Consider the following 17,417-nt stretch of genomic DNA (forward strand, 5'->3'; position numbering starts at 1 on the left):
TGTGACCCTTAAGTACAGTTGATGTTGTGGTGACCCCAGCCATAAAATTATTTTTGTTGCTATTTCATAATTTTGCTACTGTTATGAATCATAATGTATATGTGTTTTGGAGAGAGGTTTGCCAAAGGGGTCAAACCGACAGGTTGAGAACCGCAGGTTTACTGGAATGGTCTAGGGTTATGGATACTGTTCAGTCCAAGACCTCCCTTTACCTGTTTAATTAACTGTAGGACCTTACATTCATATGCTATTTAACAGATAGGAAATGGACAACAAGAACCAGCAGTAGTGTGTCTCAGTCCTATCAGCTTCATGTTTGTGGTTCCCTATTTCCTCATCCTTACCATGGAACAGTAAGGGAAAGACTGTAAGGGTTTAAATGAGTGACTCATGTGCTCAGCAAGACATTGACTGCCTTCCTGGAAAGGATTGTGGATGGTGATGACTGTTGGATATGGTGGTGATGATGATAAAATTTATCCCTAAAGGTCAAAACCGCTTTCCTGGATGCCGGTGCAAAGCACAATGCAACACCAAGCAGTGTCCGTGCTACCTGGCTGTCCGAGAGTGTGATCCTGACCTCTGTCTCACTTGTGGAGCTGCTGACCACTGGGACAGTAAAAATGTGTCCTGCAAGAACTGTAGCATTCAGCGGGGCTCTAAAAAGGTAAATACAAAGAGTTAATGTGGACACTTTGTTATTAGTTTTGGTGTCTTGTGTAAATTCTGCTTTTTCAAACTTACTGAAAATGAACTTGAATCCTCCTGCCTCTACCTCCTGAGTGCTGGATTACAGGTATATGCTACCATGCCTGATTTTATGTGGTGCTGTGGATTAAACCCAGGGCTTTGTGCATGTTAGGTAAGCACACCACCAGCAACTAGACTTCATCTCCATCCTCCAGAAGATGGCTGTTTACTGATAGTCTCAGAGATTCTATCTGGGAACAAGAAATAAAAGTGGCCCTTAAAGGTGCGGCTGATGAAGGCACAGTGGTCAGGTGTTGTGTGGATATCACGGGAGTGTGCCTCAGCTTTAAGGTCTGATAATTACTATTCTTAAAGACTTATTTTTGACTGGACTCAGACTTATAAGTAAAAGTTCTTAGTGAAGATAGTCTACCTCTTTTGGCATTCTGCTCCTGGCATTTTTCTTTGGCTTCCTTTATTCTCTTGGCCTTGTTCATGTTCTGCAGACTTCTCGTTGTTTTTCTTAGTGTGCTATTTCGTCAGAGCTGTATATTGATGTTGGTTCTGCACGGCACATGGAGTAACAACATCCCCACCACTAATTCAGACCATATAATCCTTCCACTATACACATCAATAGCTACTTCTGCAGTTATGAACTTCTGGAATTACAGTGTGTGTTCATCTTCTCCTCCAGTGAGTTTCTGACAGCTGGTGGCGGAGAGCAGATAGTCAGCTTCATCGTGGCACACTGACCACCACCTAGGAGGCACCACAAAAAGAGCTAATGCAATCCTCAATTTTCTATAAAATAAATGCCTTATTGGGTGGTAAGATAAACCCGGGGTTCTGAGACGTAGCCATTAATGTTATCAGACTTGAAATAGGAATTATTTTCTATTTTTTTAACAGCTGACTCAATGTTTTGTTTTGTTCCACAAAGAAGTTTTATCTCCTCGATAGAAATAAATGTTGATTCATATTAGAATGTGCATTCTGATACTCTGATACAAATGTACATTCTCGGGATGGTTTTTTAAGGGTACTTTCTGTGCACAGTAAAAGATGAAATTTCCTCCAGCAAAGTTCTGTAGGCTTTGTTCTTATTCTTTAGCACTTGCAAACAGGCCAGGTATATGGTGCATGCCTGCGGTGCCAGCACTCTAGAGACTGAGTAAAATAGGAGCATATATGTGAACTGTATCACAAGACTCTCAAGGTGCTACCAACCTCAGAGCCTTAAAATGAACCACCTAGCAGTTAGGGATTTGAAGCCCAAGCATTACATAAAGTGATTTTAAATGTAGCAGCCAGGGAGTAATCACTAAGCAAAAGAAACTTGAAGATTCAGTATCTTTAACTAATCCCTTCAGTATTATTAGCTGTCTAGCACGTAAGCACTGTTTGACTGCTTACTGTATATTACAGGTAAGAAAACCAAGATTCACATGACTCACTATCTAATGAGATGACTCCATGAGTAAAACCCAGTACTCAACATGGTATGAGTAGAGACTAACTCCTGGGTGCCCTTCATACCTGTACCTTACATAGCACGCCATGAATCTAAAGACAATTGCAAGTAATGGAGCAAGAATCACAGTCTGGGGTCTCGCTGTCCCTTCCCTCCCCACACTACCACTTCTTCCCTGTGTGGTGTAGTCAAATCTCATGAGCCATCACATGGTTGATAGCACCCTATTATTTTTATTTTTAAAGGTAGTATGTTTATGAGTGTTTTGCCTGCATGTATGTGTGTGCACTAAATACATGTCTGGTACCCACATAGTTTAGAGGAGGGTTATTAAGTCCTCTGGAACTAGAGTTACTGATGGTTGTGAGGCACCGTATGGGAACCGAATCCAGGTCCTTTGCAGGAATGGCTAGTGCCCCTAACCACTGAGCCATCTCTCTAGCCTTATCACCCTACTCTTCGGGGGACCCTCTTTGAAATCCTGCCAAGGTAGCTTCTCTTGGCTTTTTTTTTTGGGGGGGTCTTTGAACCAACATTGTTCATGGAAAATCTGACCTAGATTTAGCTGAGCACAGTGAATATTCTCCAATCATTTTACTTTAGGTGGCTGCATATTCATTTAGGTCATTAGACCCTAGTGTTTCAGTTTCCTTTGGCACATCTGCTGAGACATCTTTTGTCTGTGTCCTGATGCCATATTGGCCACTGTAGGATCTATATTCTCTTCCTTCGGCTTGTTCACAGAGGGCAGGAATGCTCATGCTGACGTGTCTTCTCTGACATTTGTTAGCTCTCAGAAGTAGAACACTGTGCATATAGTTCTTACCACCTGGTTTCACTTGCTTGTTCCCAATATTTAGCTAATTTTGTTTCTGATCAGAAAGGTGATAGGGAAGTTCACCTGACAAGAAGGAGTGGCTTAGAAAAGCCTGGGTGATCTAGGAACCCCTTTAAAGGTCACAAGAAGGTTCTGAGTGAAGCAGGATAAAGAGCCCTGATGAAAAGTTATATGTTGCCAAGTAATGGTGGCACATACCTTTAATCCTAGCACTCAGAGACAGCCAATCTCTGTGAGTTCCAGGCCAGCCTGGTCTACACAGTGAGTTCAGGATAGGCAGAATACACAGAGAGACTCGGTCACAAAAGACGAAACAAAAAGCAAAAATATAAATAAAAAAAGTTATATTTGGTTCTTATCATCTTGGCCTTCTGTGGGATTGATGAATCATCATATTCCTCATACTAAGGTTAGTTTTGGTGTGTTATCATGAGGAATTTTTAGAGGAAAGCTGTGGAGGAAATGTCCAGGTATTCAGAGGAATAAATGCCATTGAAGAACCAGAATGTGCTAAGGGCTTGGGCAAACCAGCGAATGTACTTTGGGAAACAGAAAGGTCGAGAGGAGAGTGGTTAGTGTGTATACCTTCAATTGGTTTCATTAATTGGGTATGGTGGGAGACCCATGTTCAAAGGTATAGTGACATGTCTTAAAACCAAAAGCTTGCTGTGCAAACATGACATTCATATAACCAGCACCCCCATTAAAAACCAGGTGTGGCCATGTTAATAACCTCAGTGCTGGAGGTCTGGCTGTGGGGTAGACTAGTGGGCCTGGGTCTTCACTGCCAGCCAGTCTAACTGAAATGAAGCAAGGAATCTCTTTGGAGATTCCTTGTCTCCAAAGAAGTGGCAAGCAATAAATGCACCTGAAGGTGCTCACTGACATGCACATGTGCACACATGTGGGAACATACCATGTGCCCACACATGTATAAACTATATATACATATACAAAACTGAAATTCTGTGTTTCTTAGTTTTGCTACAGTGACTGAGAAAAACAACATAAAGAAGAGAAGATTTTGGCTGTTGGTTTCAGCACATGGTCACTTCTCTTGCTCCTGGCCCAGGCATAGTGAGGCAGAGCATTATGGTAGGGGAACATGTAGTGGGCAACAGTAGCTCAATCCACAGCACACAGAAGGCAGAGGGAACCCAGGAAGGCTCAGGAGCAAGAGACATATTTGAAAGACATATCACCAGGGACCACTTCCTCTGACCCCCCCCCCCACTCATTGAATCTGCATCACCTCCCAGTAATGCCAACAAATTGAGTCTGTAACGAGACTGCTCTTCAGTTGTTCAGAGCCTCACAATTCAGTTGCCTCTTGGGGATCAGTCCACAAGCTGGGGCACATGAGCCTTTAGAGGACGATGGTTGAAAGTTCCAGGACTGGACCGAACAGAAGTGAGAGAAAAGCAGATCCTCGTACTTCCCTTGATGCAGTACCCCGGCCCAGATGGGGAGGCTTGTTTGTTTTTCCTGTAAGAGGATTTTTTTCTGAATTTTACTTAGAAACATTAGTAGTTTTCCAGACACATTCAGCAACTTTTATACCTATCAAATCTACTTGGGAGTCAAGTAATTCCCCTCGGATGGTCTGAGGTTTATCTCTGCTAACTTGTTTGCAACCTGCAGACACTAGTCTCAGTGTGCCCCTGCAGTCAGTTCTAATGTGATTGTGCTTACTCTCTAGCACTTACTGCTGGCACCGTCTGATGTGGCAGGCTGGGGCATCTTTATCAAAGATCCAGTACAGAAAAATGAATTCATCTCAGAATACTGTGGAGAGGTAAGGCACTCGGGTATTCCAGTAAATTTTTATAGTAGCAGCTTCCTTGTTTTGGATAGATTTCATTGAACAAGACCAAGTTTAGAATGGAATAATACTAAATTTCCTTTAGCCTGGACTTATTTGTGTTTGAAGATTTGGTTTATATAGTGACTAGCTGGGTTGCTTTATTTCTGGTCATGTTTGGCTTTTATTACCTGAAGAAGAAGATGTTCAGGAACAAGAGTTTTGCTGTGTATATTTGGTTCTACTTTCTTGGCAGGCAAGCTGATGGGGACCCTAAAACAACAGCTTTATTAGCTTGGCTTTTTAGTTGTGGGGCTAGGAAAAAGCCAGATCACAGCCTTAGAAAGTCACAGTTTGCATCTTTTACTCAGCAGAAAGACAATATCGTTGTCATTTTCTCTGGGCATATTGCTTAGGACGTAGAAATCTCTCTGATTTGGAGTTCTTAAAAGTGTTATTTGGACTGGTGTAAGTTCAGCGGATAAAGGTACCTGCTGCCAAGTTGATGACCTGGGTTTAATCCAGGACCCACATGGTGGAAGGAGAGTAGTGACTCCCTCTCAAGGTGTCCTTTGACCTGCACACATACTAGGGCATGGCTGGACAAGCGCTTCCCCCATAAACTCTTTACTGTGTACATGCTAAATAGAGAAGAAAATTTAGCTACTCCTTGATATCTTCAAAAGGAACCAAAATTCTCTTACTTGGCTCTTTTGTGTTCTAACAGTCTTAACCATGTACTCCAGTACAATCTCCTCCTGTGTCTTCTTTGTAGATTATTTCTCAGGATGAAGCAGACAGAAGAGGGAAAGTGTATGACAAATACATGTGCAGCTTTCTGTTCAACTTGAACAATGGTATGTTCTGAGCTGGAAGGCAAGGTTTTCAAATTAGAGGTCAGCAAGATTCCAGGACCGAGGACATCTAACTGCAGGAACAGCTCTTGGCATTTCTTAGCAGGCCTAGTTTCAGGACTGTGTTGCTCACTGGTAAGGAGAGGGGAAGTTCCCAATGAGCAGAAAGACTGTGTGCAGGAAACAGTCATCTAGAGTCCCAGCTACTTGCAGATGGGCCTGCCTCATGCTCTGGCTGTGGGAGAATATTGTCTCCCACTGCTGTGGCTTGCCACATGTCCCATGGAACTTGTGGGCTGAATAGTTGTAGTTTACCTCTTCAGTGTCTGACCTGAGAGGATGAGCAGCATTTTGAAAGCCTCGTGTGGCTTGAGGATGTTGCCCATATATTGTGAGCTGGGCTGCAGCAGCTGCTGAGGCCTGTGAAGGAACCTGTGAAAATCAGTGTGCGCGTCACATACCCAGACAGACTTTCACTCGGACCAGACAGAACATTTTCTTTTTAATGAAAATGCTCCATAGAAATATTGTAATCTTAAAATGTTTAACATTTTATATGCCCACTTCTTGATGCTCAGAGGAATTTGGCTTGATCATATCGTTTAAGCCATGTTTTGCCCAGCAGTATAGAATTGAGAAATCATGGCGTTTGAGAGCTACATTTAACAAGCAGGATTCACTTTAATCTAGAAGAGCATTTTCTTCCAAATGACATTTTTTATATTAGATGAAGTTGAATGTTTTATTTGCTTTTTAAGTCAAATCCTGAAAACCATAATAACCTTGGTCTATGACTGAAAATAAGTCACTGGATTGTCTGTTTCTTCTCTTTAGATTTTGTGGTGGATGCAACCCGCAAGGGCAACAAAATTCGTTTTGCTAATCATTCAGTAAATCCAAACTGCTATGCAAAAGGTAAGCTTTTAAGTTAGAATTGACAGATTGATGCAACAGTTCCCTTTGCAGCCAAGTGGCAGCAAACTTCAGTACCTCTTAAGTACTTGCTATTTGAAACAGTTAACTTCCTGTGGCCCGTCTTCCTGCTCACTGCCCCCAATGTTTCTCTTTACAGTTATGATGGTTAATGGTGACCATAGGATAGGCATCTTTGCTAAGAGAGCTATCCAGACTGGTGAAGAGTTGTTCTTTGATTACAGGTTGGTAAAATATACTTTTAGTGTTATCTAAGGACGTTCCCTCCTCACACTATGGGCTAGGGTCAAAGGCTGTTTTTACTTACGTTCTCTGGCAGATCTGCCATCATTAGAGGCAGCGCTCTTTTAACTGGCCAGTCACTATTTACTGTGGGTACCAATAGAGAGTTACATGTTTCCTCAGGGTTGTTCTCATGTATTAATTATACAATGTTTATTTGAAAAAACATTAACAAAACCTATGCAGAAAGCTACATCTAACACCCTGCTATTGATAGAACTGACTCCTAGGGCTTAATCTATGCCTCATGACACACCTTATACAGCTATATTCTACAGCGCCTTCTCATTGGTACAGCATGTGTATCTTTATTGGTAGCACATTTACATCTTCATTGTTTTAATTGTGAACATCACCTGGTGGTCACTGTATTCTTTCTGAGGAAACTTCATAACATATCATAACATTGACAGTGTTTAACTCCATTGGCAGGATCAGGCTGGCGCTGTGGACTTATTTCTTAGAGCCACCTGGCTTCATGGAATCCATCATTTAAATGTGACCTAATAAAGACTACTAGTTAAAGAATTCTTGGGGTTGAATATCCATTCCACTTAGAAATTTAAGTTGTTGAAATGGGAGGCCTATGTTTTTTTTTTTTTTTTTTGGTTCTTTTTTTTTTTTGGAGCTGGGGACCGAACCCAGGGCCTTGCGCTTCCTAGGCAAGCGCTCTACCGCTGAGCTAAATCCCCAACCCTGGGAGGCCTATGTTTTAACTGCATAGCTGGAGAGAACCAACTGAAACTTGTGGAACTGGAATAGGGTCCTCCTGGCTTTTATCTCATGTTTGCTTCAAATGGCCCAGGGTATGAAGCAAAGCTGTCCAGCTTCCCTTGTAGTGGGACCCTCAGGAGCCTGTCTTGACATCTACTTTCTGAATCAGCACTGTCAATGGGAAAGTTGCTTTTTGGCATCAGCCATTCTTTACAAACCATGGTTTTGCATTAGACCCAGACATCAGTGTGGAATTGCCTTTCAGAGCAGAGTGCTGCAGGGGCACAGGGACGGTTGAGCAGGGGTGGGGAGTGCTTCTAGCACAGGCAACTCACAACTAGCAGGTGACCAGTGACAGATGCATGCCTCCCCTTCATGTATACAGCTGTGTAAAGCGGGTCGGGGATCTGGATGTTAGAGACATAATCTACTCTTATCAGCAGGCTTGGTTTTCCTGATGTTGGACAGGTAGTCATTTTTTGTTCATGTTGTTTCAGATACAGCCAGGCTGATGCCCTGAAGTATGTGGGCATCGAACGAGAAATGGAAATCCCTTGACATCTACTACCTCTTCCCCTCCTCTCAAACAGCTGCCTTAGCTTCAGGAACCTTGAGTACTGTGGGCAATTTAGAAAAAGGAAATGCAGTTTGAAATTTTGAATTTGCAAAGTACTGTAACAGTAATTTATAGTAATGAGTTTTAAAATCAACTTTTTATTGCCTTCTCACCAGCTGCAAAGTGTTTTGTACCAGTGAATTTTTGCAATAATGCAGTATGGTACATTTTTCAAATTTGAATAAAGAATACTTGAACTTGTTGTTGAGTCACTTGTTATAGAACATCACCAACTGATTCTAGAAAGACTATATCCAGTGGGAAAACACAACTCCTCATTGTTTTTCCAGCTGTCTGTGAATATTTAATAACTAATAAACATACTGGCATAGTGTTTACCTAGATCCAGTGTTAGGACTGCCTGTTAGTCTTTAGAGGACATGAGTGAACAACACTGGCACAGGTTCTGGGCATTCAGCAAGGAAAGTCAGTTGTAGGAAACAGTGGGACACATTCTAGCCAGCCTGTTCCCTGGGGAAAGCTGTTGACCCTTCCATTCTGCTGTCCATATATACAAATAACAGGTTGCACTAGGTTATTTCTAAGAACCTACATAGCTTAGACTCTATATAGTTTAGACAGGATTACAAATGCTCAGACAAGTGTGGTTATCCCAGTACTTGGAGAGCCAAGGCAAAAAGGTTGTAGGTTGTGTGGGAGACCCAAACCCATATCTGGTGAGGCCTTTCAGAAAAACAGAAAACATTTTCTCCTTCCACACTGGGTCTCTGGGCTCAAAACAGGTCATCAGGCCTGACAGTAAGTGCCTTCACCCACAAAATCCTCTCACTGGTTCCATTTGATAAACTTTCATTCTAGTTAGATCCAGTCAGATTGAAGCCCATGTATAGTGGAGGAGAGCGCAAAGCCTGGCACAGGTAAACTGGTCCATACTGCCTCTTCCAGACTGATGTGGGAAAAGCACGTCATTGCCTGCCAAATTCAAGGTATCTTATAGCTTGTATTAAAAAGTCATTATATACCTAGAAACACTATATTTTTCAATATTGGAAATCACCTTACCTCTCTTATATACTTACTAGAAGTTCTTTGATTTCTGCCTTGGTGGGCAGTGTTTGGCCACTGCTATGGATACCAACAAATTGCATGGTTAAAGTTTGTTTACAGGTCACCAGAATAAGTCTCGTGAACATTTGAAAGAACTTAAATATTCTGCTTTTGCATTTCACCCTTTGTTATAAATGATTCAAGTGAGGGCCATAAGTAGATCTATGTGGGTAGGTATTAGAAATAATTCCATGCTCACCTGGTTGGACAAAGATCTTGCTAGTCTGCCACCACATAGCTGCCTGAACTGAAAAGATATTTGTTTTGTTTTTTTAATCCTCAAATCTAGGTCTCTAAAAGGAAAACTAGGCAGAGATTGTTCAGTAAGGAATAAACACTGTAAAATGCGTAATGTTTTAATTTCAAGAGCCTGCTGCTTCAGTAGCCACTCTTCTCATTCCTTCTTGGAAGCAGGTCTTCAAGTTCCTACAAAGGCAGTGGCTTGCTATGCTGGTGACTCCTTGTCTGGTGGTCTCGGGTTAAGAGTAAGCCATTTCCAGACACAGACATTGCCTTTTTATTCTCAACTTAAATAGTTTTTCATTTTTACACATATGTACTCTTTGCAAACTGATCACCCTTACCCTCACTCTGACTCCCAGGCCCATGAAAACTCTTATATTCATGTCTATCCCTTTAGCTCTGTGACCCACCACGATTGTGTTACAACTGGGTTTAGAGCCATCCTTTTGAACTCAATGGGTTCAGAAGTGTATTACACAGCTAAAGACTGAGTCCCCGTTCTCACGAATCTATACATAGTCAATAAAGAGTTCAGATGTAAAGGGGCAGCCCTAATGACCCTCTTTTTCTCTCCCACAACAGCACTGAGATTATAGATGCAAGAGAGGCTTAGTCTGCTTAGTCTTAGGGCTACACGTCAAGTGCTCTTAACCACTGGAACATTAATTTAAAGAAGGCAAACCAACACTGTTAGATTAAAAGGTAAACTCTAGTAGTTGCCAGTTTTGCCCCCATTTTGGTCCTTTTTTTCACTCCGGGACTTGGGGAAGCATTAACAAGAGCAGTAAGGGTAAGCTAATTAAGAATCATCTCTTTGGGAATGGGTAGACGCCTGAATCTAGGTCTTGCTTCTTTCCACTGCTTTTTTTTCTTCAAGTTTTAGTTGCCGAGGCAGTGTCAACTCAAGGCCCAGGAAGGTAAATACTTGGGCATACTTGAGTGTAACCTAGATTTTATCCAAAGTTTTACAGTCATCCTGTCATCACGAAGTAAATTAGTATGGGGTAGAAATTCAGGTTTGTAGATATATAAAACTAACATGACCATCCCACAGTATGGCTTTTGTTATAGATATGAGAGAACAGCTAGAGGCATCTGCAAGAGCCCATTGCAGAGAGAGGAAGTAAACTGAACATGGCCAGTCCTATTTGTAAGGGGAGAATAGAGGATAGAGAATAGAGAAGATAGTTGAGAAAAGCATTAGCAGAATGAGAAGGGGGTGGGGCACACAGTAAGAACCACAGGGTTAGGAGAATGAGATGGAGACAGTGTAGGATAGAGGTGGTGAGATGGGCTAATGATTAGTGTGGACTTTGGAATGTGTAATAGGTACTTGTGATACTGTGGGAGCCTAAAGGCCAGCATGAGCTCTCACGTCTCTTCCACCATAAGGAAATGATTCATTTTGTACAAGTTCCTGAGGAATGCTGATTTTTTTATCTACCAGAAACCTACCTATAGTGCACATTGAGCTCACTTCTAGATACTGGGACTGCCATTTAGAGTTTCCTTTGGACCTTCCAAGTGTTTTGTTGTTTATTTTTATTTATTTTTGAGACAAGGTCTTCCACATACCCTAAGCTGGCCTAGAACTCGTAGTCTGCCTAGCCCCTACATTGTTATTTCTCTTGCTGTGATAAACCACAACCAAAAGTTGATTTACAGAACAAAGAGCTTATCTGGGTTCTAGAAGGGCGAGAATCCATTGTGGCAGGGAGGAATGGCGGCAGTGCAGGAAGCTGAATGAATGCATACCAATACTTCACTTACCAACAACCTAAAATGTGAGGTTAGCCCCTGCCCTGGCTGAGTCTGCTGTCTAGATCCTGTGTACTTACCTAAAAGCACATTTGATCCCGGAACATTCGAAGAGATCCCAGCCAAACTTGCTTGTCCTCTTCCCTATTCTTCATGGATTTAAGATAAATTCGTTAAGTGGGCCCACGGTGCTTTTGTTTTTTAACTGTGTTTCAGGTATGAAAATGAACAAGTGAACTGTGAGGACAAGCAAGCTGTGAGCATGATTCACAGTTTGCAAATTAATAGGGGAGTTTTCAAATGATGTCTGGAATTCTAATATCCTTTCGGGTGGAGGGAAAGCACGGGGTGGTTGGTTTCTACCTAGTTTATATATGGAGAGTCTTAATTATTAAAAGTGAAAAGCAGACATACCTCGAGACATGGATGAATGGGGTGTGATGAAGCATGCCTACAATCAGCGCTGGGGAGGCAGAACCAAGATCACGAGTTTGAGGCCAGCCAGGGCTGCCCAATTAAACACATTTCTATCTCAAAGTGAAGGGCTAACAATGTGGCTTAGTAGTACGTAATAAGTTGCCTAATGTGTAAGCCTGAAATTGATTAAGTACAACTGTGTCCCCTACCCCAAAATAAAGCATGGGAACTGAAGTGCATTCAGTGCCAGGCTCTTCAGAATTTCACTTGCTTAGACTTTAGCAGAGGGGTAAGTAAGCTGAGAACCCTGAGGGCTTCCTTAGTAGGAGAATGAACCAAGGAGTGAAGTGACAGTGCTGAGACTGAAGATTCATTCCATCACCTCCTCTGCATTCCTCTTGCCCTTTAGCCAGGAAATGGAGATTGAGAGCAAAGGTCGGTGCAGTGCCTTGTGGCAGAGTCCCTGGAGGTCTGAGGATGCCCCTGGGCTGGGCTGGATCTGAGGAAGATGAGAGCCTTCAACCCCTGGCCTGGGCCCTCCTTCCGGGGACATCCTGGGGTGAATATGGCAGCCTCCTTGGAAAAGCTTCACTAGGAGGGACCTGGAATGAGAGAGATTCTCAGTTCTTACCCACAAGTGGAGAGGGCTGACCATCCTCCCTGGTGGTCAGGGAGTTTCTGATAATTCAGATGACTCTGACCTCAATCAGCAGGCAGCCTCTTACAGGTTAGAACCATAACCCGCTAATAATTAGCTGCCACTTCCTGTTACTAATGGACCTTGGGACTATGGAGGTATGTTGGTTCTACTTCCATATTCCAGCTTCCTAGTGGCAATACAGAACAGCTTCTACACCTGTCTCAGTATTCATTTAGTCCCTGCAGAGTCGACAGCAGCAATCTGGAGTCATCTTCTTTCAAACGCCATACTCAATGGTACTGAAGAAGTCTCAGAAAATAAGGGGTCAGTGCCCAAAAAGATTTAAGGGCTTTAAAAATTAAGATCTTAATTTCCAATCCAAAGAATGCAGCCCTTTTGGATTCCAGGAAGACACTAGGAATATACACTTGCACAATCATTAAATCTTTTATTTACATAATAGAAATTAGTAAAACTTAAAACAAAACCAAATGCAACTTGTACAGAAATCCTTTAATTTTCTTTATTTTCACACATTAAAAAAATGAAACACACTATACAAATGGTTTTCATAGCAGATTACACGTGGGTCCATTCAGACTCGCTCTCGTGTGCTGCCTCAGACGACAGCTGTTAACCAGGGAGCCAATGTATTGATTTAAGTGCGGTAGCATGCAGCCTCAGCATGGAAGGTTCGGTTCCCCTCTGTCTGTGAGTTAGGGTAAATGGCATTGGCGTCTGTTTACAGACTGAAATGTGTCAGTCCTGAGCAATCCTGCTGTAGCTTGAGACCAGCTGGTGGAAACTGTGGTCTCAGCTTTAAAAAGGAAGGTCCAAATGGTGGCAGGCTGGCTGCTATGAACTCGAGTTGTTTCCACTTTATTCACTGGAACTATCTGCTCGTGGGTCACGGAGACCCTGCTAGATGGGTTAAGCCAAGTAACTGTAGGTGTCCTTCTCACCATCGACTCGCTCCAAATATTCTTTTTCGATGAGAATATCAATGCATTTCTGGGCATTATTTTGGGAAGAAGAGGGAGTTAAGGGGGAAGAGAAAGGCAAATAACCATCAGGAAAGAGGTCTGTCACTCACCAGTTACCCTCCACTGAGCTCAGCAGGGAGCAGATTCAACCTGTCTACTGTCCTGAATGCAGTCCTTCAGTAACACCTATGGGTGACTGCATACACACCCCACCCCAAACTGCCCTATGCATTAAGAAGGCAAGGGCTCTAGCACATCTAGGTCACAATCTGCCTTTTTAACAAAGCCTGGCTGCCCCTGGGCAGGACTCTGCAGTCACAGGTTAGACACACAGGAGGGGTGAGTCAGAACCTGAAGAACAGGCTAGCAATGGTACTAATAGCTCCTGACCACTGAGGACTCACCATGCACTGCCATCCCTGGGTCTCCACTGACTGAGGCTTACCCAAGTAGTTTCAGAAAAGGAAAGGCCTGCTGAGTTATTGCCAGCAGAAACTAAGCAAATGTGATCTTTAGTGCCCTAGATACAGAGGAGTGTGCCCCTGCATGGCAGCAGAAATGGACAAGTATTTCCTAAATGCAGCCCAGAATGAATCCCTTCATACTGCCAGACAAGTTCTCAGCAGCAGAAAACGTTCTCTCTACACTGCTTCCCACCAGGCAAAGCCAGCCAAGCCTGCAGGGCAGCTCACTGACAAAGAAACACAGGGAGGATAGGGGAGGAACATGTGACCTTTTAGATGCCTGTGACTTAACTCCTTATCAGGATATCAATTATAAAAGCATATTTACGACATGTACATCTCTTATATTTACTTCAAGCATCAAGTTGGCTGACTTTCCTTTGTTGAAGTTTCTTCTAGTAGTAACCCAATTCCCATTTTTAGGAAACAGCCATTAATCATTTTGCTACAAGTTTCCTAACAATCAGAAGACATAGCTGCTGCTCTGTAATATCCTGTACCTTGATCACTGGGACCCGAGGTTTGAACCTGGAGGACAGCTGAGTGAGGACTTCACCAAGTAACTGCTGGTGTTTCAGAACCTTCCTCATTTTCATGATTCTTACGATGGCCGCCTATGTAATCAACAAAGAAAAACAGGCTTAGAGCATTAACAGCTGAGCATGAACATTCAAGGCAGCCTGTACGCCTCAGTTCTACTCCATGCTGGGATAACAAGTGTCCTACAGGTCAGAGAGAGTGCAAGCAATCAGCTCTATATTTCAGCCCTAACAGAACAAACAAAATGTTATGGCCACGGGGCTAGAGATTGATGGCTCAGTGGTTTAAGCATACTGAGCTCGGTTCCCACACCTACAGCAGTAGCTCCCAACACTCTTGACTCTAGTTCCAGCAGATGCACCATCCTTTCCTGGCCTCTGGGGACACCAGTGCCCCAGGTGTGCCTACATTTAGACAAAACATGTATAAAAAATAAATGTAAATCTTAAATATTTTGGCCAACTATAGCACTAAAGAATAAAGAAAAGATGGATCTCTAAAGCTATAAAAGGTACCTACCCTTGCCCCCACTGTCCTGCTTCTTTAATCTGCCATATATTATCTGTTGCCCAATATTTAGGCAAGAAGAGTAGACTGCTTTTGTTTGGTACATAACATACTGCATCCCTCAGACACCAGTGTGCTGGCTTCAGGCATCTTTGGCCGTCACTAAGCTGTGTCACTCTGGCAGCTCTTTCCAGTTAGAGCACAGATGAGGCCAACACATTTCCCTAAGCATACAGTGCAGACATGGTTCAGTCACCTGAATCAGTAGTTTGCGGTCTTCCTCTATATTTTTGTGTGTGGTTTCTTGTTCCTGCTTCTGTTCAGTTTTCATTGGTACATTGATATTAACCCTCAATTTCTTACTGTCAAGACAACAGAGGAAACAGGTCATTAAAAAGCCTGCTTCCTGTCTTTCAACACTGCATGTTTTGCCTCCCTGGACTGGGCAGGTGGCTCACACCCATCTCTCTACATCATTTCTACCAACCACCTGGGAACTGCTCCTCCATCAATCGTATGTAATTTTACCAAGAGCAGTGACTGAAGTGACATTTGACCCCTCAATTTTGTGAAGTGTAGTAACACTAAAATAACTTGATATAAAGGTCTAAACATGTCATAAGAGCCACTTAAAACTTATTTTCAAAATAAAGAGAAAATCAAACTCAGTATTAAACAAAGCAGCACTGAGGACTGCAGGCAGTCAGCACGCCTACGCAGAGTCCCTTGGCTTCTGAAGTATGCCCTGTGCCGGGGGGAAGACCAGCAGCTATATATTAGATTTTTCTTACTTTTTATAACCAAGATATAACTTTATTAAGGTGTCTGGCTTCAATTCCACCTCATCAACATTGGCATTTTCATCTTCTAAGACCTAGAAGAAAATAACTGTTATTAGGCACATCCCAGGATAAGGGTGACTTCTGTTACTAGGCACACCCCAGGGTAAGGGTTACTTCCAGCAACACAAAGTATACAAACATACCAGCAATTTTGACTTCAGTAAAATCTGTAGGACTTGTGCCAAAATGTCCTGCAATTAAAGAAAGATGGTGAGCAAGGAGGAAGAATACTTCTTTCTAGTGGCTGTCCCAGACACTCAGATCACTGTCTCACAGTAGTCATCACCCCAAAGCAGAGCCCACCTAGAGAAAGTGACATGGACTGAAGCACCCACTACTCAAAGGCAATAATGCAGTTTCCCAAAACCACCGGACACAATATGTAGCCTGCTTCTTCAATGAAACCTACAGGAAATGATTCACTTCTTCAATGTCTGAAGCTTCACAAGGCACTTATGTGGCACTGGGGATCAAACCCAGGGCTGGGTGCCAAGCAAGTGTTCTACCACTAAACCACACCCTTGAACATGCAAACAAAGCAACCAGGAGCTTCAGCCGAACCAATGCTACACTACATTCATGACCATGCTCAAACTCAGGGGCAGCTGACTTGCTGCCAACTTGGCTTTAGTGAACTCAAGTACATCATGTGACTTTTCTGAGGCATCAGCTGCTCCAGTGATTCCCAGCACCATCAAGCTTCATGGACACTTAACTTCCTCACCTGCACTCTTAACCAAGGCTCCCACGCTGGTCTGAGACTATGAAGGTAGGTCTGTCAGAGGAGTGGCAGCTATGAACTGGGGCCTGAAGGAGGGCGGCTAAAGACCCCTAAGGTAATTCTAATACTACAAAAAAGTAGAAAGACTGGTGTGGCATCGAGGAGAAGGCCAAGTAGAGACTAGAGAGGCAGACCTGTCGGCCCTTTCAAACAGCCAGCAAAGAATAAGAGTAGGTTTTATAAAAATAAAAAATGTATGTACAACAGTGTATCCATCAGTAAGTGGACATATCAACTAAAAAATAAAATGGGGGCTGGGAGGGACTATAGCTTATTTGGTGGAGTACTTGCCTGCCTAGTGTGCCCAAGGCCCGGGATTCAATCTCCTGCATTGCATAAAAACAGGTGTGGAGCATGCCAGTAATCTACTACAGAGTACAGATGTGTGGGTAAAGGCAGAAGGACAGTAAGTTAATTCAAGGCCATTCTCTGACTACTTAGTAAGTTTGAGATCACCCTGGATTATAGGAGAGTGTTTCAACAACAACAACAACAACAACAACAACAACAACAACAACAACAGAAAACCCCAACCAAACAAAAAATAAAGTGAACGAGAAAAAACTTAAACTCATGTATCTGTTCACCAGAACTCATGTGAAAGCTTAGCCTTGTCTGGAGCGCTGTGGGGAATAAGTGAGAGAACCCTAAGTCTTACTGGCTATGCAGCCTAGCTGAATGGATAAGCTCCAGATTCCCTGAGAGACCCTGCCTCAAAGAAAGGATGAAAGTGTAACACAGGGACATCTACTTCTAGTCTACAACAAATGTGAATACAAATACATATATCTACACACAAATGTATCCATACACACATGCAAATGAATAAATACTACTATCTGCTAAGCCTTTGCAGACAGAATATACTTAAGTGAAAATAAGGCAAATGGAGAAAGAGACATATAGCTTGATTCTACTTTTATGTCATGTCCAGAGTAGAAGAGTCCACAGAGGATAATGGGCATCAGAGGC

The 17,417-nt window shown here is 42.8% G+C and overlaps 2 protein-coding genes across 13 annotated transcripts in view; one reads left to right on the top strand and one right to left on the bottom strand.

Annotated features, from left to right (window-relative positions):
* Ezh2 (enhancer of zeste 2 polycomb repressive complex 2 subunit) overlaps positions 1 to 8,405 on the top strand; it is a 62,644-nt gene extending 54,239 nt beyond the window's left edge. For all 8 annotated transcript variants that reach the window (XM_032906641.1, XM_032906646.1, XM_032906638.1 and 5 more), the window contains 6 exons: positions 489 to 667; positions 4,702 to 4,797; positions 5,579 to 5,660; positions 6,492 to 6,572; positions 6,730 to 6,814; positions 8,084 to 8,405. In XM_032906641.1, the coding sequence (XP_032762532.1) occupies positions 489 to 667; positions 4,702 to 4,797; positions 5,579 to 5,660; positions 6,492 to 6,572; positions 6,730 to 6,814; positions 8,084 to 8,144 (584 nt within the window). In that variant the 3' untranslated portion in view covers positions 8,145 to 8,405. The remainder of the gene's footprint in view (positions 1 to 488; positions 668 to 4,701; positions 4,798 to 5,578; positions 5,661 to 6,491; positions 6,573 to 6,729; positions 6,815 to 8,083) is intronic.
* Positions 8,406 to 9,763: 1,358 nt separating this feature from the next.
* The window catches only part of Cul1 (cullin 1), a 68,305-nt gene continuing 60,651 nt past the window's right edge, over positions 9,764 to 17,417 (bottom strand). For 2 of the 5 annotated variants that reach the window (XM_032906634.1, XM_032906633.1), the window contains exons 18-22: positions 15,808 to 15,855; positions 15,614 to 15,696; positions 15,079 to 15,184; positions 14,276 to 14,389; positions 9,764 to 12,290 (exon numbers count right to left, since the gene is read on the bottom strand). In XM_032906634.1, coding sequence (XP_032762525.1) covers positions 12,207 to 12,290; positions 14,276 to 14,389; positions 15,079 to 15,184; positions 15,614 to 15,696; positions 15,808 to 15,855 — 435 coding nt within the window. In that variant the 3' untranslated portion in view covers positions 9,764 to 12,206. Of the gene's footprint in view, positions 12,291 to 12,761; positions 13,340 to 14,275; positions 14,390 to 15,078; positions 15,185 to 15,613; positions 15,727 to 15,761; positions 15,856 to 17,417 lie in introns of those variants that run through there. The other 3 variants (XM_032906636.1, XM_032906635.1, XM_032906637.1) reach the window with 2 other exon arrangements.

Source organism: Rattus rattus, chromosome 6 (assembly GCF_011064425.1).
Source record: "Rattus rattus isolate New Zealand chromosome 6, Rrattus_CSIRO_v1, whole genome shotgun sequence".
NCBI lineage: Eukaryota > Metazoa > Chordata > Mammalia > Rodentia > Muridae > Rattus > Rattus rattus.